The sequence below is a fragment of the Pristiophorus japonicus genome, chromosome 18 (assembly GCF_044704955.1).
Source record: "Pristiophorus japonicus isolate sPriJap1 chromosome 18, sPriJap1.hap1, whole genome shotgun sequence".
In the NCBI taxonomy this organism is placed as follows: Eukaryota; Metazoa; Chordata; class Chondrichthyes; family Pristiophoridae; genus Pristiophorus; species Pristiophorus japonicus.
This window is the reverse complement of record NC_091994.1, coordinates 92,855,148-92,879,085: the sequence shown is the minus strand read 5'-3', so window position 1 is coordinate 92,879,085 and position 23,938 is coordinate 92,855,148. Positions and strand designations below refer to the sequence as shown.

General features: G+C 46.9%; 2 protein-coding genes across 5 annotated transcripts; one reads left to right on the top strand and one right to left on the bottom strand.

Annotated features, from left to right (window-relative positions):
* Positions 1-1,176: 1,176 nt before the first annotated feature.
* miip (migration and invasion inhibitory protein) lies at positions 1,177-22,943 on the bottom strand. 4 transcript variants are annotated; one of them, XR_011587637.1, is made up of 10 exons: positions 22,527-22,943; positions 20,522-21,247; positions 19,608-19,710; positions 19,272-19,383; positions 16,063-16,130; positions 15,282-15,408; positions 13,594-13,690; positions 10,985-11,110; positions 8,448-10,243; positions 1,177-1,659 (listed from the first exon to the last, which is right to left on the bottom strand). XR_011587637.1 is itself a non-coding variant. In XM_070860379.1 (9 exons), the coding sequence occupies exons 1-9, from the start codon at positions 22,731-22,733 to the stop codon at positions 10,094-10,096; spliced, it is 1,716 nt and encodes a 571-aa protein (XP_070716480.1). In that variant the 5' UTR covers positions 22,734-22,943; the 3' UTR covers positions 8,241-10,093. The 4 variants fall into 4 exon arrangements, 2 of the variants coding, with proteins under 2 accessions (XP_070716480.1, XP_070716481.1); XR_011587638.1 differs by having other exon boundaries at positions 1,643-1,659; positions 9,579-10,243; XM_070860379.1 differs by lacking the exon at positions 1,177-1,659 and having other exon boundaries at positions 8,241-10,243.
* On the top strand, positions 5,600-8,111 carry LOC139229298 (zinc finger protein 432-like). The gene has a single exon (XM_070860982.1). It carries the CDS (start codon positions 5,694-5,696, stop codon positions 7,203-7,205), a length of 1,512 nt encoding a protein of 503 aa, XP_070717083.1. The 5' UTR covers positions 5,600-5,693; the 3' UTR covers positions 7,206-8,111.
* Positions 22,944-23,938: the final 995 nt, after the last annotated feature.

Sequence of the window (23,938 nt, the reverse complement as noted above, 5' to 3'; positions counted from 1 at the left end):
CTATTTACAATCTATATTAATGATTTGGATGACGGGACAGAGTGTAATGTAGCCAGGTTTGCTGATGATACAAAGATGGGTGGGAAAGCAAATTGTGAGGTGGACACAATAAATCTGCAAAGGGATATAGACAGGCTAAGTGAGTGGGCAAAAATTTGGCAGATGGAGTATAATGTGGGAAAATGTGAGGTTATCCACTTTGGCAGAAAAAATAGAAAAGCAAATTATAATTTAAATGGAGAAAAATAGCAAAGTGCTGCAGTACAGAGTGACCTGGGGTTCCTTGTACATGAAGCACAAAAAGTTAGTATGCAGGTACAGCAAGTAATCAAGGCGGCAAATGGAATGTTGGCCTTTATTGTAAGGGGGATAGAGTATAAAAGCAGAGAAGTCCTGCTACAATTGTACAAGATACTGGTGAGGCCACACCTGGAGTATTGTGTACAGTTTTGCTCTCCATATTTAAGGAAGGATATACTTGCATTGGAGGCTGTTCAGAGAAGGTTCACTAGGTTGATTCCGGAGATGAGGGGGTTGACTTATGAAGATAGGTTGAGTACGTTGGGCCTTTACTCATTGGAGTTCAGAAGAATGAGAGGTGATCTTGTCTAAACATATACGATAATGAGGGGGCTCGACAAGGTGGATGCAGAGAGGATATTTCCATTCATAGGGGAAACTAAAACCGGGGGACATTATTCTAAGAATAAGGGGATGCCCATTTAAAACTGAGATGAGGAAAAATTTCTTCTCTCAGAAGGTTGTAAATCTATGGAACTCTCTGCCCCAGAGAGCTGTGGAGGCTGGGTCATTGAATATATTTAAGGTGGAGATAGACAGATTTTTGAGCGATAAGGAAATAAAGGGTTATGGGAAGCAGGCAGGGAAGTGGAGCTGAGTCCATGATCAGATCTGATGGCGGAGCATGCTCAAGGGGCCAAATGGCCTACTCCTAGTTCTTACGGTCACACCCTGGGCTGGGTCACACTCTGGGCTGGGTCACTGGTCCTCATGGTCACACCCTGGGCTGGGTCACTGGGTCATACGGTCACACCCTGGCTGCGTCACTTGGCCAGGTCAAACTGGCTTCAGACCTCGACAGGGTCGGGCTCGGCTGTAACCGAGTCGGCCACACTGGTTGTCTGGACTGATTCAGTGAGAACGAGCAGACGGACGGGTGTCAAAGGGAACCTGTGTCTCGGAGACCGTCCGGGGTGGGGATTACTGAAACACGTTGAAACAAACTCTCTGCGATATGATTTATTTCTGTCAAATGAGCAGAGATGTGAAGCTGACCGAGGCTGCTGAGCGAAGAAGCCGCGTCCTATCCAACGTCGTCGATCACCGGGAGACTGTCGTATGAATTTGCCTGGGCGGGTTTGGTGTCAGGGATTCGCAGGTTGCTGGCGGCGGGCCGTCTGAACCGGCGGTTGAACATCGAGGCCGCTCTCACCCCGACCTCCGGGATCGGGCACTCGGTGGTCTGACAGTTCGCACAGTCGGCAAGGGCGCACGGTTTGACCTGCCAGAATTCATCCAGGCTCACGTTGTTCGTTGCTATGTCCGACGACACCACGAAGTAGCGGATCCGGCCTTGTTTGCCAATGTCACACATACACACCCAGGGCTCCCACTCGTTCCACTGGAACTCCGGACCATCTGGGAAGACAGCACACCGAAACTTAATTAAAACTGAAGGCCCCTTTCAACACACTGCAATCCAAGTGTCCAGCACCGACCCACAGCCTCACTGTACACCCCCGAGTATTTAAGAGAATAGAATATCGAAGATTTCAAATATAAAGAGTCACCCAGCAAAGCAACTTTTGATTTAATTGATTTCTCAACGAAGGCATTTGTACTTTTGCTATCTGAAGTTCCCCATTCTGTAGTTAGTCATTTGGAAACTCTGACAGAATAGACAGTTCCTGCTGTTACAATTCATAAATTCGCAAAATATTACAGCTCAGAAACAGGCCATTCGGCCCATCAAGTCCGCACCGCTGCTTTTCCCCACGAGGCAACCAATCTAAACCCACTGTCATGTTCTCTCCCCGAACTCTTTAACCTCTTTTTCAAATAGCTATCTTATTTTCTTTTAAAAGAATTTATGGACTATGCTTCAACATTGGTTTCTGACAGAGATTCTAACCCTCCTGTGTTAAATTTGGGATCGGTTACTATCTCACCAACTCGTGGGATGAATCTCACACGATTTACCTCTTCACCGAATCATAGAATGATGCAGCACAGAAGGTGGCCATTCGGCCCATCGAGCCTGTGCCGGCTCTTTGGTAGAGCTATCAAATTAACCCCACTCCCCTGCTCTTTCCCCATAATCCTGATTTTATTTATCCAATTTTCTTTTGAATATTACTATTGAATCTGTTTCCAACACCCTTTCAGACAGTGCATTCCGGATCACAACTCGCTGTTTAAAACAATGTTTCCTTATGTCACCTCTGGTTCTTTTGCCAATTACCTTAAATCATTATCTTCTGGTTGTCAACCCTTCTGGAAACAATTTCTCCTTATTTACTCTATCAAAACCATTCATGATTTTGAACACCTCTATCAAATCTCCTCTTAACCTTCTCTGCTCCAAGAAGAACAATCCCAGCTTCTGCTGTCTCTCCACTTTATTGAAAGTCTCTCATCCCTGGTACCATTCTAGCAAATCTTCTCTGCACCCTCTCCAAGGCCTTGACATTCTTCCTAAAATGTGGTGTCTAAAATTGAGTACAATGTTCCAACTGAAGTCTAACCATGTTTTATAAAGATTTGGTTTTGTACTATATTCTCTATTAATAAAGTCAAGGATCCCCCCATATGCGTTTACAGCCTTTTAAACTTACCCTGCTACCTTCAATAGTGGGTAAAATGACGGAATCAATTATTAAGGATGTCATAGCAGCGCATTTGGAAAGAGGTGACATGATAGGTCCAAGTCAGCATGGATTTGTGAAAGGGAAATCATGCTTGACAAATCTTCTGGAATTTTTTGAGGATGTTTCCAATAGAGTGGACAAGGGAGAACCAGTTGATGTGGTATATTTGGGCTTTCAGAAGGCTTTTGACAAGGTCCCACACAAGAGATTAATGTGCAAAGTTAAAGCACATGGGATTGGGGGTAGTGTGCTGACATGGATTGAGAACTGGTTGTCAGACAGGAAGCAAAGAGTAGGAGTAAATGGGTACTTTTCAGAATGGCAGGCAGTGACTAGTGGGGTACCGCAAGGTTCTGTGCTGGGGCCCCAGCTGTTTACATTGTACATTAATGATTTGGACGAGGGGATTAAATGTAGTATCTCCAAATTTGCGGATGACACTAAGTTGGGTGGCAGTGTGAGCTGCGAGGAGGATGCTATGAGGCTGCAGAGTGACTTGGATAGATTAGGTGAGTGGACAAATGCATGGCAGATGAAGTATAATGTGGATAAATGTGAGGTTATCCACTTTGGTGGTAAAAACAGAGAGACAGACTATTATCTGAATGGTGACAGATTAGGAAAAGGGGAGGTGCAATGAGACCTGGGTGTCATAGTACATCAGTCATTGAAGGTTGGCATGCAGGTACAGCAGGCGGTTAAGAAAGCAAATGGCATGTTGGCCTTCATAGCGAGGGGATTTGAGTACAGGGGCAGGGAGGTATTGCTACAGTTGTACAGGGCCTTGGTGAGGCCACACCTGGAGTATTGTGTACAGTTTTGGTCTCCTAACTTGAGGAAGGATATTCTTGCTATTGAGGGAGTGCAGCGAAGGTTCACCAGACTGATTCCCGGGATGGCGGGACTGACATATCAAGAAAGACTGGATCAACTGGGCTTGTATTCACTGGAGTTCAGAAGAATGAGAGGAGATCTCATAGAAACGTTTAAAATTCGGATGGGTTTAGACAGGTTAGATGCAGGAAGAATGTTCCCAATGTTGGGGAAGTCCAGAACCAGGGGTCACAGTCTAAGGGATAAGCCATTTAGGACCGAGATGAGGAGAAACTTCTTCACCCAGAGAGTGGTGAACCTGTGGAATTCTCTACCACAGAAAGTTGTTGAGGCCAATTCACTAAATATATTCAAAAAGGAGTTAGATATAGTCCTTACTACTAGGGGGATCAAGGGGTATGGCGAGAAAGCAGGAATGGGGTACTGAGGTTGCATGTTCAGCCATGAACTCATTGAATGGCGGTGCAGGCTCGAAGGGCCGAATGGCCTACTCCGGCACCTATTTTCTATGATTCTATGTTTCAAGGATTTGTGTACATGCACTACCGGATCTTCCTGCACCCCCCTTTAAAATTGTACCAATTATTTCATGTTGCCTCTTCTCATTCTTCCTACCAAAATGTATCACTTCACACTTTGCGTTAAATTTCATCTGCCACGTTTTGCCCATTTCACCAGTCTATGTTCTCCTGCAGTCTGTTACTATCCTCCTCATTGTTCACTACATTTTTGAGTTTCGCATCATCTGCAAACTTTGAAACTATGCCCTGTAAACACAAGTCCAGGCCATTAATACGTATGGAAAAGAGCAGTGGTTGTAATACCGACCCCTGGGGAACACCATTGTATACTTCCCTCCAGTCTGAAAAAACAACCGTTTACCACTACTCTGCTTTCTGTACCGTGGCCAATGTTGCATCCATGCTGCCACTGTCTCTTCACAATTTTGGAGACATCGAACAGGTCGCCCCTTAACCATCAGCTGTAATGAAAAAAAACGAACCTCTCACTGTCTGACACTGACGGATCCCAGCTCCCCACAATTAACCGTCCTTTCTAAGGATTGACCTCACCAATGCTGCTGCAAATTTGAGAAGCTTCTGTCCTTGTGACAGTACAGCTGTAATCTCGTATGCTCCACGCCCCCATGGCTTTAGATCTTAATCTGGTCCCAGATAAACTCACCCAGTGACTGGGCCAGGGAACAAACGCAGACCCGGGAAATTAGCCCCGAGCAGAGGATCTAATCCGAGCAGTGTTTAACACAGGGGGCCACTCATGTTCCTCACAGACACCAAGAGCCAGACAGCAGACACCAGGCAATAGGCGCCAGACAGCCACACCCCAGGTGCTGAGGTGACACCTTCCAGCCGGTTAATATCAGGCTTTGTTGGCTTTAGTTTGCGCCAATGTGTAAGGTGACGAATCCCTGTTGATTTCACTCTGCCGCGGGTGGATTTGCTCCATATTCACGATCCCAGAATTAAAGGGCTCGCGACCACTGGCCTTTTGAGACCCGCAGCCCTAACCCAACTCCACGCCTGAGCTAACTGGCTTTCCCGGCCTTTCCCCAGACTGGGCCTGGGTTTGGCCTGCTGTTTCCCGGTGTCGGGTGCCGCCGCTGCCCGGATTTCCCGTCCTCTCCATTTACCATCTTGCTCGGCTCCGGGCCCCGCCTCTCCTTCTGGACCGGCCCCGCCCACCGCCGCCGATACCAATAGCAGCAGCCGCCAGCGCGACGCCATCTTTAAATACCAGGACGCTGTAACCTGGCAACCGGGGCCGATCCCTCAGAGCGCATTCGTAGAAAGCACATGGCCCCTCCCCAGACTAGCTGTCAATCACAGGTTTCAGTGTCGCAACAAGTGAAAAGCAGGAGGCAGGAACCATTTTGCAACGGAGAGAACAATAAGAATTAGGAGTTCCAGCCGGAGAGAGAGGTGTTCAGGCCCAGGCCTGCGAGTATTGGAGATGGAAGGCTTTCAAACAGACAGGTCGAATTCAGCAGCCCCTCAAGCCTTGACCAGCAGCCTGCACCGAGCTGGGCCTGCAGAGCAGCAGCCTGTGGGGGTAACGGGGAAGCCCTTTGTCTGCTCAGTCTGTGGGAAAGGGTTTAAGACGCCACGGTGGCTGGAGAAGCATGGCGAGACACATGCCCGAGTGAGAATGTTCCAATGCCCTGACTGTGGCAAGAACTTCAATCAGGCCTACAGCCTAAAGCGGCACTCCACCATTCACGGCGGTGAGAGGCCGTACACCTGCTCCGACTGTGGGAAGGGTTACACCGTGTCATCCAGCCTCCTGGACCACCAGCGCATCCACACAGGAGAGAGGCCATTCATCTGTTCCGAGTGTGGGAAGGGATTCACTGTATCTTCCAACCTGCTGAAACACCAGCGGATTCACACAGGAGAGAGGCCATTTATCTGCTCAGACTGTGGGAAGGGATTCACTGTTAAATCGAACCTGGTGGAACACCAGCGAGTTCACACTGGAGAGAGGCCATTCATCTGCTCCACCTGTGGGAAGAGATTCTCTGTTAAATCGAGCCTGCTGACACACCAGCGCCTGCACATTGAGGACAGACCATTCATCTGCTCAGTGTGTGGAAAAGGATTCATCAATTCAACCGATCTGCTGACACATCAGCGTATTCATACCAGAGAGAGGCCGTTCACATGCTCAGCTTGTGGGAAGGGATTCATTCATTCATCCCACATGCTGACACACCAACGCATTCACACCGAAGGGAAGCTATTCACCTGCTCTGTGTGCGGAAAAGGTTTCACTCAGTCATTCAACCTGCAGACACACCAGCGCATTCACACTGGGGAGAGGCCATTCACCTGCACAGGGTGTGGGAAGGGATTCACTCAGCGTTCCACCATGTTGACACATCAGCGTGTTCACACTGGAGAGAAGTCAGTCACTTGTTCCGTGTGCCGGAAGCGATTTGTTGATTCATCAAGCCTAATTAAACACCAGCACATTCACACTGGAGTATTGGAGATGGAAGGTTTTCAAACAGACAGGTTGATCGCAGCAGCCCCTCAGGCCTTGACCAGCAGCCTGCACCGAGCTGGATCTGCAGAGCAGCAGCCTGTGGGGGTAGCAGAGAAGCCCTTTGTCTGCTCAGTCTGTGGAAAGGGGTTTAAAACACCACAGTGGCTGGAGAATCATGGCAAGACACATGCCCGACTGAGAGTGTTCCAGTGCCCGGACTGTGGCAACAACTTCAATCAGGCCTACAGCCTAAAGCGGCACTCCACCATTCACGGCGGTGAGAGGCCGTACACCTGCTCCGAGTGTGGGAAGGGTTTCACTGTGTCATACAGCCTTCTGGAACACCAGCGCATCCACACAGGAGAGCGGCCGTTCATCTGTTCCGAATGTGGGAAGGGATTTGTTGACTCGTCAAGCCTGATTAAACATCGGCGCACTCACACTGGAGAGTCATCTACCAGTTCAGTGTCCAGAAAATGATTCACACCTGCTGACACATGAATGTGATTATACTGATAAAAGACCTGTTAGATACTGTCTGTGGAATGCTGTTTAAACACTTCAATGCATTATTTCATTACATGTCATCTGTGGCTCAGTGATACTACCCTCGTCTGAGTCAGATAAGAAATAGGAACAGGAATAGGTCATACGGCCCCTCAAGCCTGCTCCACCATTCAATATTATGGCTGATCTGATCATGGACTCAGCTCCACTTCCCTGCCCGCTCCCCATAACCCCTTTTCGTTTAAGAAACTGTCTATTTCTGTCTTAAATTTATTCAATGTCCCAGCTTCCACAGCTCTCTGAGGCAGCAAATTCCACAGATTTACAACCCTCTGAGAAGAAATTTCTCCTCATCTCTGTTTTAAATGGGTGGCCCCTTAGTCTAAGATCTAGTTCTAGTCTTCCCTATCAGTGGAAACATCCTCTCTGCACCCACCTTGTCAAGCCCCCTCATAATCTTATACGTTTCGATAAGATCACCTCTCATTCTTCTGAATTCCAATGAGTCGGTTGTGGGTTCATGATTCACTCCAGAGACTTGAGCCCATAATCTACCCTAACAATTCAGTTTCAGTACAGAAGGAGCGCTGCATTGTCGGAAGGGGCAGTACTGAGGGAGTGCGGCACTGTTGGAGGTGCCATCTTTCTTGAGATGTTAAACCGAGGCCCCCCGTCTGTCCTCTCGGGTGAATGTAAAAGATCCCATGGCACTAATGGAAGAAGGAGTTCTCCCCGCTGTCCCTCAACCAACAGATTATCTGGTCATTTATCTCACTGCTGTTTGTGGGACCTTGCTGTGTGCAAATTGGCAGCCAGGTTTCCTACATTGCAATAGTGACTACACTTTGTAAATACTTCATTCTCAAAATATGTGTGAAAGGAAACTCTTGAAATTACAATTAAAAAAAAGTAACAAAAAACCCAGATATTTCTATGTTCACCATGTCATCCTGGAGCGAACCACCCCAGGTAACTGGACACCCCTCGGAAACGTTCAGTGAGGTAGGATCACAGATATCAAAGGGTTTTATTGAGAAAGTTACAAAGTGAGAAGCTGATTGCAGTAAAATATATCAAGAAGAGGGGGGCCTGGGCCAGCAGATCACACACTGCAAGTGGTTATCGATTGTTAAAATACTCAACATTCAAGTTAGAATTCCAGACAAAGACACAAGGCCACAGCCTAAAGACACATACCAGCAACTCTAAACATACCCACTGGCCTGTCAATCAGGCTACATCCACAGGTCAGTCAATCAGCCCACGTCCACTGATGTATTATGCAGCAATGGTCACCACTGAGCAAATCCCTGGTTAAAAAAAAAGGCAAGGTGTTACTCCCGACCTCTTGCCTGAAACTAATGGGATTAACTGGTTAATATAGGCACCCTCACAGTTGCTGACCGTGGGATTGTTGAAATAGCTCCAGTCAGGCAGGTGTTGGAGAGCAGCCTCCTATGTTTGACTCCATACTCACCCCCTGATTTGGCTGGTCTGTTGAGGAAAGTGGCAGAGTGTGAGCAAACTAGGGAGCAGCAGTGATGCTGTTACACTGCACTCCCAGTCACACCAGTAATCAGCTCATTCATCTGTTTTAAATGATTCAACCAGTGATTTCTCATTGGCACCTAATATTAAAAGCTATATTAAAAACACGAAAAGATTAGTTTTAAAAAAAAAACAGGGACCCTGCAGGAATCTCCCCCACCATCACCTGCAGTTTGCGACTCATTTGCTACAAATGACACATGCTTGCAGCACAGAAAGGGTTAATATCCGTTGATGGCGACTTCGAACACCATTGCAGGAGACACACACAGAAGACAACTCGACTAACTGGTACACAGACACGCATTGGATTCTCAATTTAAGTGAAAGGAAACTCTTGAAATAACAATTAAAAAAGTAACAAAAAACCCAGATTTTCTATAGTCACCATGTCATCCTGGAGTGAGCCACAGTGTGGCAGCCCAGGTAACCGGACACCCCGCGGAAACGTTCAGAGTGAGGTAGCATAACAGACATCATAGGGTCTTATTGAGAAAGTTAAAAAGTGAGAAGCTGATTGCAGTAAAATATATCAAGAAGAGGAGGGCCTGGACCAGCAGATCACACACTGCCAGCGGTAATCCATTGTTAAAATACTCAACATTCAAGTTAGAGTTCCAGACAAAGACACAAGGCCACAGCCTAAAGACAGATACCAGCAACTCTAAACCAGCAACTAAAACGGACGGACTCACACATGGCCACACACACACACACACACACACTTACACTGGCATGCCCACACACAGCCAGGCAGTCATGCTCCCCATACAGAAACAGGTCAGTCAGACAGGTTACCATTTGGCATCGAGACTGTTCAGGAGCAAACGTTAAGCTGCCTCTCTTTCTGGTGCTGATGGACCAGCTGTGCGTGTCCAATATTCTCTGCTTTTATTTCACCTTTCCACCATTCACTTTACAACTCAATTCCAAATGTAGAGCTGCAGTGACCACATCCTTTCCTAGTATATTCTCACAAATTAGTCAAATGGCTTCCCCAGCCTGACCATGCCTGCCGGATAGTCGCACCTAAAATGCCCCTCAGGCTGACTAGTTCTAGCCTTATTGCAACATTGCCAATGCTATTTGCCTTGAGCTGGGCTGATGAACACAGCCAGGATCTGATAAGGTGTTAGTTAGCAAGTGAATCCCAGCCACTGCCATTTCTTTTCTTGGATTTTCAGTGGTCACTGTATGCAATTCATCTCCAAACCAGATTTCACCGAGAAAAACAGATTCAAAAATCCCCGGGGTTGCAGCAAAGCTCAGGCACTTGTTCAACGCATGTGTGGAGTGGGGGTGGGGGTTAGGTACTAATAGACAGGGTAGGATGTTGAATGAGGTCTGTCCAGTCTCAGTCTCAGGCTTTGCTCCAGTCTCTGAAACTGGTAGCGTGTCGAACGCGAGAGGTTCAGCAGCTCATCTGACCTGGTACCTCCAGCCACTCGAGATACAGCGGCACTCTGGAACACAAGCACAAAACCACATGTTACTGATTCAACTGGTTCTTCACAAAAATTACAGCACAGAAGGAAGCTATTCGCTCTTTGTGCCAGTGCCAGCACTAGTACTCCTATGTACACTCTTCAAGTGTTTATCTATCTCCCGTTTAAATGTATTGATAGACTCAGTTTCAGTCAGTTGCGGGAATACAATTCTGCATGATGGGACACATAGTAGTTGCATAAGGTGATGGTCAACACTTTGGAATGAATCTATTTGAAGTTTCAAAGACTGAAGAGGATCGAGGAAGTTGGGCAAATGTTTCACTGTGAATAGGGTTCAAATGTGAAGGGACACAAGCTAAGGAGCAGAGAGTAATAGGGAAATCAATCAGAACATTCAGATATAAAGGGCATTGGAATTGTGAAATAAGTGAGGGAAAGTCATTGAAAGAGGCAGATCAATGGGCTCAAGCAGGTCGATGATTCTACAGAGATATGGTGAAAAGGCGTGTACGCTGAGCTGAACTCTGGTAAAAGGACAGATGTTAAAGGCAGAAACAGTGTCAACCATACCCACACGGCAGGAGTTATATGTAGAGACTAAACCCGATGAAGGTCTCTCTATACAAACACTGAAAAAGATTTCATATTTTACACCATCCTTTACTGAGTGATATGATTCAGTCACAGATCACCACAAACATTTCATTGGCTGCTCGAAAGCATTAACAATGACAGATTACAGCATTAGCACCTTACCAGGTTGGAGAGGTTAAGGGTCAATTGCGATGAAGGCTTTTTGTGTTCCAGCGTACTACGTAAGTCCAGGGTGCTTGCGACAGGAGTGGTGGAGGGCACGGTACTCTCCCAGCCTAACAGACAGTGCTGGCAGAGGCAAGACAGTGCAAGGTCAGACTCGCAACAATGCGCCACACAATCACTTATATTTTGAAAGTGTACAAGGGGCAACCAAGCCGGAACCTGCCCACACCAGATGTCTGTTTACATGTCCTTCCCAGCACAGAGTGCCAATTACAGATCAGCTGAATGTTCTTCTCCTAACTCTGATCAATTGTAGCCCTATAACTCAGCACAGAATTCTCGAGGCTCAATCCCACACTTGTTGCTGCCTTCACTCACTAAATCGCAGAACTGCCCTTTTTCTATATCAGATTCCACTTTTGGTTTGCCAGTGCTTTATGTTCATTGCATTGTAAATGTGAAACATTTTTGTGCGCCTTTTTCAACTGTTGATATTCACAGGTTAAACACTAGGCAAAGGATAAGGTTTTATAAAAGAGCACTAGTAGTCATGTACACACAGATCCTGGATGAAACGTGACACTGTCATAGATTCAGCACAGGTATATTAGATAGAGATTTACCCGTGGGCAGAATGGTAGTGTTAGGAACGCTAGCAGTAAAAGTTTTATTAAAGAACCCATTTATGTTCAGGACCACATTTTGGTTAAAAAGCAGTTTTTGCAAAATCTGTTGAAATAGACGTTGGCTGTAGAATTTCACAAGTTCGAGCCTCCAAATATATACATATGTTTACCTCTTCTGTACATGTAATGATACTGTTCGTTATGAGACCCACTCTCTGGAATGCTGAGTTCGTGGAAACCAAGAGTGAAGGTTATGGAGGACGTATGATGCAATTACCTTTTTAGCTATAGGATAAAAAGCAAGAGCATCGGAAGAGAGTTAAGGAAGACTTGGGGGCTAATCACCCTGCGGCTGAGCTCAGCAACTGTAACGCATGGTCTCCCGCAGCCCCCACATTGTCGTGTGTGTATTATCTGTGAGCATCGTTCCCTCTATTAAAACCTCTAACTGAAGACTCTGCATCTAGAAGTAGCACAGAGGCAACAGCTGGTTTCTCTCAGTATTAACAGAAGGAAAAAATATATGATCAGGTTATAAGATAGGAAGGGGATACTTTCTCATTAAAGTCACTGACTGTACAGATTATAATGTGGGCTCTCAATCTGTTACAGGAAATCATGGATTAGCTATGGAAACATTTAAACATGTTCTGAAAATTACAGTGATGGTCAAGTTCTGTGATGTTTATTTTCCTATATTTGTTCTTTTGCCGTTGCACGGGTATTTGTGTCTCTCGCATTTTTCCCCATTCTGCCTGGAGCAGCTGGAGGCAGATTTAAACATCAGCGTATCCCTGACAACGGAAGCAGCGCGAACCTGGAGAAGCTGGAGGGAAATTTAAACATTAGCGTCTCACTGACAATGGAAGCAGCGCGAACCTGGAGAAGCTGGAGAGAGATTTAAACATCAGCGTCTCCCCGACAACGGAGGTAGCTCGAGCCTGGAGCTATTACAGGTCCCATCAAGAGGACAAAATGAGAAATAAAAAGTAATAAAATTGTGACATCACAAGGATGGAGGAGTGATTGGTTCTTCCAGATTAATTGAATAACTGGACAGGGAATGAATCTTAAAGACAGCTAATAACAGATTTAATTTGCTTCAATTGCTGATTTTCAAATTAACTTAATTTATAATTATGGTATATATTATTTAATTTTGTTTAATTCTAATTCATCTTTATTATACTGATTTTACTACTGTATACTCCTTATTGTATTATTTACAATGTAATTTGAATTATTTTTAAAAAAATTTTCACCTGTGTCTCTCTGCGTGCGCATTTTGGCAACCACTTCGGACCTGAGCCTTTAACCTCTTTTTACACTTCCTTCTCCCGCTTTTTCTCTTTTTCCTTCAATGGTCAATATCTAACGTGTTGTAAAATTGTTGTGAAGCACCTTGGGACGTTTTACCACGTTAAAGGTGCTATATAAATAAAAGTTATTATTTTGTTCTGCTTTTACCTCCTCCATTCCTATTTCTCTCTCCCTTCTCTGCCACCCTGTTTTCCCTTTTTTTCCTCCTCCTCTCTCTTGCCTCTCTGCAGTTTGCCTCTACAGCACTTTCTCTCTCGTTCTGCAGTACTTGCCCTGCTGCATGCTGAGATTGCAGGCGTGGGAGGGAGCTGAATTAGCCCAGAGAACAAGTCATCGAAGGGATGAAAATCACTTATGAAGGCCAAAAGAAAAATATTTCTGCAGCAAACAAATCACATGTGCGTGCGTATTACTGAGGGGAGTAGTTTGACAAGACTGGCACAGACTCCAGCCAACCAGGAGGAACCTCGGCAGAATCACCGGCCCCTGTGACTAATTTTATTAAAACCATCGTAACCACAGGAACTCTAATCAAGATCCCAACTTGGTTATAATCACGGTCCCTAGAAATCTGCAACCACAGGGCCCTCAGGTATAATTGGGTGGACAGAGCTGCTACAGTAAATGAGGTTCAAGCTGGTATGTATGTAAAAGACTTACTGAAGGCAGAGACAGGCTGTCACTGGGATCAAAGCTTTTCCTACGGTGTGGCTTGTATTCGTGCGGAGGGAGCAAGGTTGATCTGGGGATGCTGACTCTGAAAGTGATACAAACATAGAACATTAGAAATAAGAGCAGGAGTACACCACTTGGCCCCCCTAGCCTGCTCCGCCATTCAATGAGATCATGGTTGATCTTCTACCTCAACTCCACTTGCCTGCACTATCCCCATATCCCTGGATACCCTTAATATTCAAGTCTGATCAATTCACAGCACAATTCCGACCCAGTGACTGCCTAGCCCAGGTACTGCTTCCGATAAGGACATAACCACTTGGAGATCCTGCCCAAAACTGATGCCTGGAAACTCCATGCTGCAATTGAGAGAGTAACTATCAGAGCTATGAATAAAACCTAAACACATGAACATTTGATAAGCCTCACTGTTGTTCACAGAGTGTATTTGGGGTGGTTTCTTGGGACAATACGTTGAGTTTAGAAGATTGAGAGGTTATCTTATTAAAACGTATAAGATTCTGAGGGGGCGTGACATAATAGATCCAGAGGATGTTTCCCCTCGTGGGAAAATCTAGAACTAAGGGGCACAGTTTCAGAATAAGGGGTCGCCCATTTAAAACGGAAATTAATCTTTGGAATTCTCTACCTCAGATAGCTGTGGAGGCTGGGCTATTGAATATATTTAAGGTGGAGATAGGCAGATTTTTGAACGATAAGGGAGTCAAGGGTTATGGGGAGCAGGCAGGGAAGTGGGGTTGAGGCGAAGATCAGATCAGCCATGATCTTATTGAATGGTGGAGCAGGCTCAAGGGGCCAAATGGCCTACTCCTGTTCCTATTTATGTTCTTATATAGAACCTTTCCCAACTATTGTGACAACAGTGACTACACTCCAAAAGTACTTCATTGGCTGTAAAGCACTTTGAGATGTCTGATGGTTGCGAAAGGCACTAAATAAAAGCAAGTTTTTCTTTCACCGGATGTCCCAAAGCACTTCAAAGCCAATGAAGTACTTTTTTGAAGGGCAGTCACTGTTGTAATGTAGGCAGCCAATTTGCACACAGCAAGCTCCTACAAACAGCAATGTGATAATGACTAGATAATCTGATTGAGGGATAACTATTGGCTAGGACTCCAGGGAGAACTCCCCTGCTCTTCTTTAAATAGTGTCATAGGATCTTTTACGTCCACCTGAGAGAGAAGACGGGGTTTGGGTTTAACGTCTCATCGAAAGATGGCACCTCCAACAGTGCAGCATTCCCTCAGTACTGCACTGGAGTGTCAGCCTAGATTTTTGTGCTCAAGTCTCTAGAGTGGAACTTGAACCCACAACCTTCTGACTCAGAGGCAAAGGTGCTACCAACTGAGCCACAGCTGGCACATGGTTGCCACTTCGCCTGAAACAAGGGCATGGGCTGAGAACCAGAAAAAGCAAAAACAAGGAAACGGAATCTGAGAAGCAATCAGTGAGAGCAAAAACAAGGAGCCGGAGTCTGAGAATCAGAGAGCAAAAATATGAATCTGGAATGTCATGGAGCCAGACTCCGAATCTGTTGAATTGTTCTACAGTCCTTCCCAGTGTACACCCAACTCAGTTTGTGCTTTAGACATTACGGCTGCTGTTTTACAAATAGCTTTGTGTGGTGCGTGCAGTAATGGGTGGAGTCTCACCGGATGTAAGCAGGCTCCTCCATAGTGTGCGGCCGCTTCGATTTGGGAGTTTTACAAACAGGACAGGCTGCCGTTGGTTCCACTGGGACTGCAAATAGGCGACTGTTAACACGGTAAGAGTGAGTGCCTGAAATAGATAATCACAGCCACGCGTTTGAGAAACTTTTATCTCATGCAGATCCACCATTGTCAACTCGCAAAAACACTGCAACAGGTCACTCTGCAGCCTGAATCCGAGCAATATGCAGGATTGACCTCCAGCTTCTCTAAAAGCCTGGTTATAAACACTGCCCTTCAACTGGGGTCAAACAATCACATTTACTCAGTTTCAGATTTTGTGATGTGCGAACATGTGGTATCACGTTCAGTTTTAAAAATTTGTTCTGAATTTATTGCCCAATCCCAATTACCCTGAGAAGTTTGAGGAGTTCTGGTCCCTCCTCTCCTGAAGGTGCTGACTCTTACTGGGGTTCAGGTCTCCTCCTCTCCTGAAGGTGCTGACTCTCACTTGGGTTCACTACATCACAGTCAAACCTGATCCTAACCAGTGTCCCCAAACAAGCACTGGACTGTGATCAGGAGCAGGGCTTCTGGCTAATTTTCCCTCCCTAGACCAGGCATTGCGGCCAATTGTAGCTCCTATTGCTGCCTGGATAACATCAGGCAATCCAGCACCGCCTAAGAATGGAATCCTCAATATCAAAACACACAGCAGCTATACACACTGAGCCATCATTGAACCAAACAGTCGAACTTCAACACGAGCAGGACGGTTACTCACACTGGTGAACGTGACGGTTGTAATTAAGCTCATCCTGATCCGCGACCGGAACCTCCAGGTCCTCTGCCCTGAAAAGTGAAAGAATAAGACGACATCTGATTAAAGGCCCACCACTGTTCTAAATACTGGGCCTTTTACCAGAATCTAATTTAGTCTCCTTTGGGCAACAGAGAACAAACACAATCGGCCAGGGCTCCTGCTCACTAACCTGTAATCTCCGGGTTAGAGAGGGGAAATCGGCCAGGGTTCCTGCTCCTGTTGACCGCTCTGTACAAAAACATTTCATAAATCACAGGGAAAGTACCAATAATTTATTGGAGGCCGCATATCGGAGACAAATCAGAAAACAGTGAATGTTCTCCCGCAAAATAAAGAGATGGCTTAATTGAGTCTCTCCACAAATCAATACTTACTCCCCCGGACAGTCGTAAAAACATAAGAAATAGAATCAGAAGTAGGCCATTCGGCTCTTCGAGCCAATAAGATCATGGCTAATCTTCTATTTCAACTCCACCTTCCTCACGATCCCCGTGTCCCTTGATTCCCTTAGTACCCAAACATCTAGCGATCTCTGTCTTGAATATGCTCAACGACTGAGCATCCACAGCCCACTGGGGTAGAGAAGTTCAAAGATGCACAACCCTTTGAGTGAATAAATTTCCCCTTATCACAGTCCTAAATGGCCGCCCCTTTATTTTGAGACTGACCCCTAGTTCTAGACTCTCCAACCCGGGGAAACATCACCCCTGCATCTACTCTGTCAAGCCCCTTAAGAATTTTATATGTTTCAATGAGATCACCTCTCATTCTTCTAACCTCCAGGGAATATAAGCCTAGTCTACTCAATCTCTCATTTGCTTTCCTAATTGCATGCTGCACCTACACATTAACTTCCTGAGAGTCATGTCCTGGGACACCCAGGTCCCTTTGAATACCAACATTTCCCAGCCTCTCACCTTTTAAAAAATATTGCTTTTCTATTTTTCTTAGCAGTGGTTAACCACATTTCTCCACATTATATTCCATCTGCCACATTCGTACCCATTCACTTAAACTGTCTATATCTCTTTGTAGGCTCTTTGCGTCCTCCTCGCAGCTAGCTTTGTACTGTCAGTAAACTTGGATACGATATATTCGGTCCCCTCATCTAAGTCATTAATATAATTTGTAAACAGCTGAGGCCCAAGCGCTGATCTGCGCGGCATCCCACTAGTTACAACCTGCTAACTGGAAAATGACACGTTTATTCCTACTTTCAGTTTTCTGTCCATTAACCAATACTCAATCTGTGCCAATATATTACTCATTTACTCCCGCAGACAGTCCCAGCTCACATTTACTCCCGCAGACAGTCATAGAAACATAGAAATTAGGTACAGGAGCAGGCAATTCGGCCCTTCGAGCCTGCACCATCATTCAATAGATCATGACTGATCATTCAACCTCAGTACCCCTTTCCTGCTTTCTCTCCATACCCCTTGATCCCTTTGGCTGTAAGGGCCATATCTAACTCCCTTTTGAATATATCTAACGAACTGGCCTCAACTACTCTCTGCGGTAGAGAATTCCACAGGGTTCACAACTCTGAGTGAAGAAGTTTCTCCTCATCTTGATCCTAAATGGCTTATCCCTTATTCTTAGACTGTGACTCCTGGCTCTGGAACTCTCCAGCAATGGGAACATTCTTTCTGCCTGTAACCTGTCCAATCTCATCAGAATTTTATATGTTTCTATGAGATCCCCTCTCATTCTTCTAAACTCCAGCGGATACAAGCCCAATTGATCCAGTCTATCCTCATATGTCAGTCCTGCCATCCCGGGAATCAGTCTGGTCAACCTTCGCTGTACTCCCTCAATAGCAAGAATGTCCTTCCTCAGATTAGGAGACCAAAACTGAACACAATATTCCAGGTGTGGCCTCACCCAAGGCTCTGTACAACTGCAGTAAGACGTCCCTGCTCCTATACTCAAATCCTCTAGCTATGAAGGCCAACATGCCATTTGCCTTCTTCACCGCCTGCTGTACCTGCTTGCCAACCTTCAATGACTGATGTACCATGACACTCAGGTCTTGTTGCACCTCCCCTTTTCCTCATCTGTCATCATTCAGATAATATTCTGTCTTCCTGTTTTTGCCAACGAAGTGGATAACCTCACATTTATCCACATTATACTGCATCTGCCATGCATTTTCCCACTCACCTAACCTGTCCAAATCACCCTGCAGCCTCTTAGCATCCTCCTCACAGCTCACAACGCCACCCAGCTTAGTGTCATCTGCAAACTTGGAGATATTATTCAATTCCTTCATCTAAATCATTGATGTATATTGTAAATAGCTGGGGTCCCAGCACTGAACCCCGCGGCACCCCACTAGTCACTGCCTGCCTTTCTGAAAAGGACCCGTTTATTCCGACTCTCTGCTTCCTGTCTGCCAATCAGTTCTCTATCCACGTCAATACATTACCCCCAATATCATGTGCTTTAATTTTACACACTAATCTCTTGTGTGGGACCTTGTCAAAAGCCTTTTGAAAGTCCAGATACACCACATCCACTGGTTCTCCCTTGTCCACTCTACTAGTTACATCCTCAAAAAATTCTAAAAGATTTGTCAAGCATGATTTACCTTTCCTAAATCCATGCTGACTTGGACCGATCCTGTCATGCTTTCCAAATGCGCTGCTATTTCATCTTTAATAATGGATTCCAACATTTTCCCACCACCGATGTCAGGCTATAATTCCCTGTTTTCTCTCTCCCTCCTTTTTTAAAAAGTGGTGTTACATTAGCTACCCTCCAGTCCATAAGAACTGATCCAGAGTCAATAGAATGTTGGAAAATGATCACCAGTGCATCCACTATTTCTAGGGCCACTTCCTTAAGTACTCTAGGATGCAGCCTATCAGACCCTGGGGATTTATCAGCCCTCAATCCTATCAATTTCCCTAACACAATTTCCTGACTAATAAGGATTTCCTTCAGTGCCTCCTTTTCACGAGACCCTCGAACCCCTAGTATTTACTCACACCTACTCCCCCGGACAGTCCCAGCTCACACTTACTCCACCGGACAGTCCCAGCTCACACTTACTCCCCCGGACAGTCCCAGCTCACACTTACTCCCCCGGACAGTCCCAGCTCACACTTACTCCCCCGGACAGTCCCAGCTCACACTTACTCCGCCGGACAGTCCCAGCTCACACTTACACCATGTACTCCTGGTAGACACATTCTTCCTTGTTCACCCGTCGGAAATTCTGCAGTTCCACAAAATACTGCTCTGATTTTTCTGACACTGGTGAGTCCACGTCTATCAGACCTGATGAACACAAAGCAAAAATCAACCGTCCCGCACTCCAGACGGATCGCACAGCACAGCAGCTGGAGACCGGTATCTATTCGTGCCACAGTTCTCGCAGCAGGAGGAATGAAGAGCAGCACAGACATGGCAAAAGCAGGATCGCTGGAAACACAGAGGCCCAGCCTCAGCCCAGGCAGGCAGTTAAAGTCCCGGGACAATTCCAACACAGCCCAGCACATTACCTGCTATCCAATCATAGCCCAGGAGGGGTTGAACTGATTGAACCTCTGCCCGGAGGCTGGCCTCCTCGTCTGGGGACAGGAATGTCACATGACCCACGTCCGCCTGTGAATGAACAAGAAAGTTTAATACTCTGGGCTGCATCGACCAACAGCCAAATCTGCATGATTTATCGGCCTGCTCCCCCTCTACCAGTGACGATTGGTGCAATCCTCATCATGTGCCCCACAGCGACAGAGAGCATCTTGCAGAAGCTGGTGCGGGCGGAGGGAGGTCAGTCGAGGCAAATCGCACAGTCACTTGATTGAGAGGTCACTCATACCTCAGCCCTACTCCGGTCCTGTCACAGTTCCCGTATCCCTCCACTGCAGCCCTGTCACAGGTCGTGTATCCCTCCACTCCAGCCCCGTCACAGTTTCCGTATCCTTCCACTCCGGCCTTCTCACAGTTTCCATATCCTTCCACACCAGCCCTCTCACATGTCGTGTATCCCTCCATTCCGGCCGCCCCCCTCAGTTTCGGTATCCCTCCACTCCGGCCCTCTCAAAGTTTCCGTATCCCTTCACTCTGACCCAGTCATGTTTCCGTAACCCTTCACTCCAGCCCTGTCATAGTTTCCGAATCCCTTCACTCCGGCCCTGTCATTGTTTCCGTATCCCTCCACTCCGGCCCTCTCACAGTTCCTGTATCCCTCCACTCCGGCCCTCTCACAGATCCTGTATCACTCCACACCAGCCCAGTCATGGACCCTATATCACTCCACTCTGCCTAGCAGTGTATATTATAGGAACAGGTTACCTATATCTGCAATCATTGACATGGAAGCCGGTTCTTCAGAGATCCCTGGCTCTATAGTGCCAAACTGGGGAAAGCTCGCAGCAACAAACGTCAGTTGTAAATGAGGATAGCCTCCTACCTTTGCCACCTTGTCACAGGATTCCAAGATGATCGATTTTGGCTTCTGAGTATGTCTGATGAACTGCCCTCTGTATCGATCATTGCCCTCAGCCAGCAGCTGGTCCACATACAGTGGCAGCTCCAGCTTGGACCGTGGCTTTGGGCCCTCACTGTGGGTCTGCAGGAAGTGAGAATGGTGCCTGGGGCTGCTTCCCCTGTAGCCGGCTCCCCCTGTGCTCGGCAGTCCCGGTGTGGGGAGCTCCGGCTGTCTCCTTAACCTCGGGGCAGAGGGGGGTTTGGTAAAAGGGGTTGAGCTTTTAAAAAGTTCAGTCACACCACAATTGGTCAGCTGCTTGCAGGTGATGCTTCTGGGCTCTGACATCAGCTCGCTCATCTCGCGGCCCAGTGTCTCCGCTGGGGTATGGCTTCCTCCAGGTGACAGACCTGCTGAGAGGGAACCGTTGTGTTGTACACTGGGAATGGCTCTGTCCTCACCGACAGGAAGACAGTCAGGCAGCTCCATACTCGCTCCATCCTCCGCACCAACGTTCCAGCGTTGCTTCTTGGCTCTGCGTGTTGAAAGACTGGAAAGGGCTGCTCGGCATTCTTCCCTTCTCTGTAGGGATTCAGATACCATCGCCTCAGTGGGTTCCTGTGACCCATCAGTCTCTATTACTTGCCCTGGCAGTTCCGAACGAGCTTGGTATTTTAAATTAGGATTCCTGTGTGAATTGACATCATCCTCCTGAAAGAAAATCAAAATATTGTGTTTTAGGTCAGTGAGTACACAGGGCAGTAACCAGCCTTAAACACTGCACTCACGGCCTGGATTCAAACCCAGCTCACAGATAGAGCCACAACACAGATACAAACTGAGAAAATGTAGCTCATTTGGCAGCTCAGTAAGAGACATTAAGGGTGGCTGGTGTGAGATCAATGAACGTCATACCAATGGCCCTTCAGGTACCAGAGTTAAAGTATGTTGTTGGGCTAATTTATTCTGCACCTACCTGCTGTTGGAACATTTGATAGTACAGTATACAACAACAACTTGCACTTAAGAACATAAGAATTAGGAGATGTAGGCCATACGGCCCTTCGAGCCTGCTCCGCATTCAATAAGATCATAGTTGATCTTCGACCTCAACTCCACTTTTCTACCCAATTCCCATATCCCTAGAGTCCAAAAATCCATATAGCATCCTTAATGTAATACAACATCCCAAGGCGTATCACAGGAGTGTTAACAAAATTTGACACCGAGCCACAGAAGGAGGTTACAGAGATAGGAAGGGGTGAGGCCATGGAGAGATATGAAAATGAGGATGAGAATTTTAAAGTCGATATGTTGTTCATCCAGGAGGAAACGTAGGTCACCAAGCAGCGGTGATGGGTGAATGGGACTTGGTACGAGTTAGGATGTCGGGCGGCAGAGTTTTGGACAATGACAAGTTTATGGAGGTGGAAAATGAGTGGCCAGCTCGGAGAGGGTTGGAAGTTGGAATAGTCAAGTCTAGATAGGGATAACAAAGGCATGGATGAGGATTTCAGAGCTGAAGGCGGGCAATGTTAGAGTGGTGGAAGTAGGTCTTGGTGATGGAGCGGATATGTGGTCGGAAGCTCAGCTCGGGGTCAAATACGACACGAAGGTTACGATCAGCCTCAGGCAGTTTGCCAGAGAGAGGGATGGAGTTGGTGGCTTGGGAACGGAGATGGTGGTGTAGATCAAAGACAATGGTTTTCCAAAAATGTAGTTGGGAGAAAATTTCTGCTCATCCAGCACTGGATGTTGGACAAGCAGCGTGACAAATTAGAGACGGTGGAGGAATCGAGAGAAATGGTGGTGAGGTAGGCTGGGAGCTGTACTTTGTATCTAACCCGTGTGGTACCTGCTCTGGGAGTGTTTGTAGGGACAGTGTTGAACTATTTATATATTTTAAAGGCTGATAAGCTTTTCATTAACACATTCCTGTCATTCTAGTTTGAGCAGTGCACTCTCCTTAAAATGTGGAGCCTACACCTACCTCTAGCATCTTGTTACTATAGCTGTTCCCTCGGGAATGTGCGGCACCTCGGCCCTGCGCTGAGCTGACGGCAGCCGGACAGGCTCTGTCGTTGCTTTTGGGGGGCACGGGCACTCTCCACGGAGCCCTAAGCCGCTCCGCGCTCAGCCGCTGCAGCAGAAGTTTGTTCTGGTCTCGAAGGGACTGCAAACGGTCGGAGTGCGACATCTGCCAACAACAACAACACGGGGACTCAGGACAGGGGTCAGTTTGGGAGAGAGGCAAAGTACAGGTCAGGGCTACAGAGGTACCGGCAGCTGGGACTCTGAAGCGGCGGGAGCTCTCGGGCCGGTTGCCGTTCAGTGAGGGGCCAGGAGGCCGTCCGTTACCATAGTAACCGTTCCCCTCCCCCCCCTCGATACCCCAGCCGCCGTTTGATGAACCGTTTTTTCCCGCTGTTTTCTCATTGGTTACCCCGAAGTGAACAGCGCAGTAAGCCGCTCTCTGATTGGTTGGATGTTTTTAACCTGCGGCCTAGATCGCGACTAAATGCCGACTGCTTATTGGTCCACGCTCAAAAGGGGCGAGTCCCGTATCATTGAGTGACTGGTGACTGGCTCACAAACGTGACAGAACTCAAGTCTTCTTTGGTAGGGTAGTGGCAAAAGCAAATCAAATGTCAATATCCAAGTTGGATATCCAGGCCAAAGCTGATGGTCTTGCAGGCCGGGACTGCGCCGATTTCCGGGCCGGGCCGGGCCGCCGCACACTGCTCCCTCTAATGGGAGGCCGGGGCTACCCGAGGAAGCAATGTGTGGCCACACACATGTACACTTACACTTGCAGAGTGCTCACCAGTTCAACAGTATCAGTTGCGTGCCCAGAACTTTTCTTTTGGAGAGCGTTCTGCCACACTTGGTCAAATGCTGCCTTGATGTCAAGGGCAGTAACTCTCGCCTCACCTCTGGAATTAAACTCTTTTGTCCATGTTTGGGCCAAGGCTGTAATGAGGTCTGCAGCCGAGTGGTCCTGGTGGAACCCAAACTGAGCATCGGTGAGTAAGTGCCGCTTGATAGCACTGTCGGCGACACTTTCCATCACTTTTACGATGATTGAGAGTAGACTGATGAGGCGGTAATTGGCTGGATTGGATTGACCTTTTTGGCCAGGAAATACCTGGGCAGTTTTCCACATTGTTCTTGTGTAGTGTGCCTTTCTGTAGCTCTACAGGTTGTAGTGTGCGGTCCTCTATAAGGAATCCATTCCGTATGTTGCAGTTCTTCCAAGCATTTCGCCATCGGTCATCAAGGCTGAGGGGAGATCGCTGAAGAGCTTCGGTGCAGTCCAAAATTGCCTTCTAGATTTGAGACAGTTTGGTGGTAGGTTGTCCAAGTCGACCTATCTTTGCTGGTGTAGTGATTAGTCATCCAGAG

What these genes read in the sequence shown, in the direction of transcription:
- LOC139229298 (XM_070860982.1), top strand. Translation starts at nt 5,694, where the DNA reads ATGGAAGGCTTTCAAACAGACAGGTCGAATTCAGCAGCCCCTCAAGCC.
- miip (XM_070860379.1), bottom strand. Translation starts at nt 22,733, where the DNA reads ATGTCGCACTCCGACCGTTTGCAGTCCCTTCGAGACCAGAACAAACTT. An exon ending in CAACCGTCACGTTCACCAGT is followed by an intron (nt 15,409 to 16,062) that starts GTGAGTAACCGT and finishes TATCTATTTCAG; the next exon opens with GCACTCACTCTTACCGTGTT. An exon ending in CCCTTAACCTCTCCAACCTG is followed by an intron (nt 10,244 to 10,984) that starts GTAAGGTGCTAA and finishes CTTGTGTTCCAG; the next exon opens with AGTGCCGCTGTATCTCGAGT.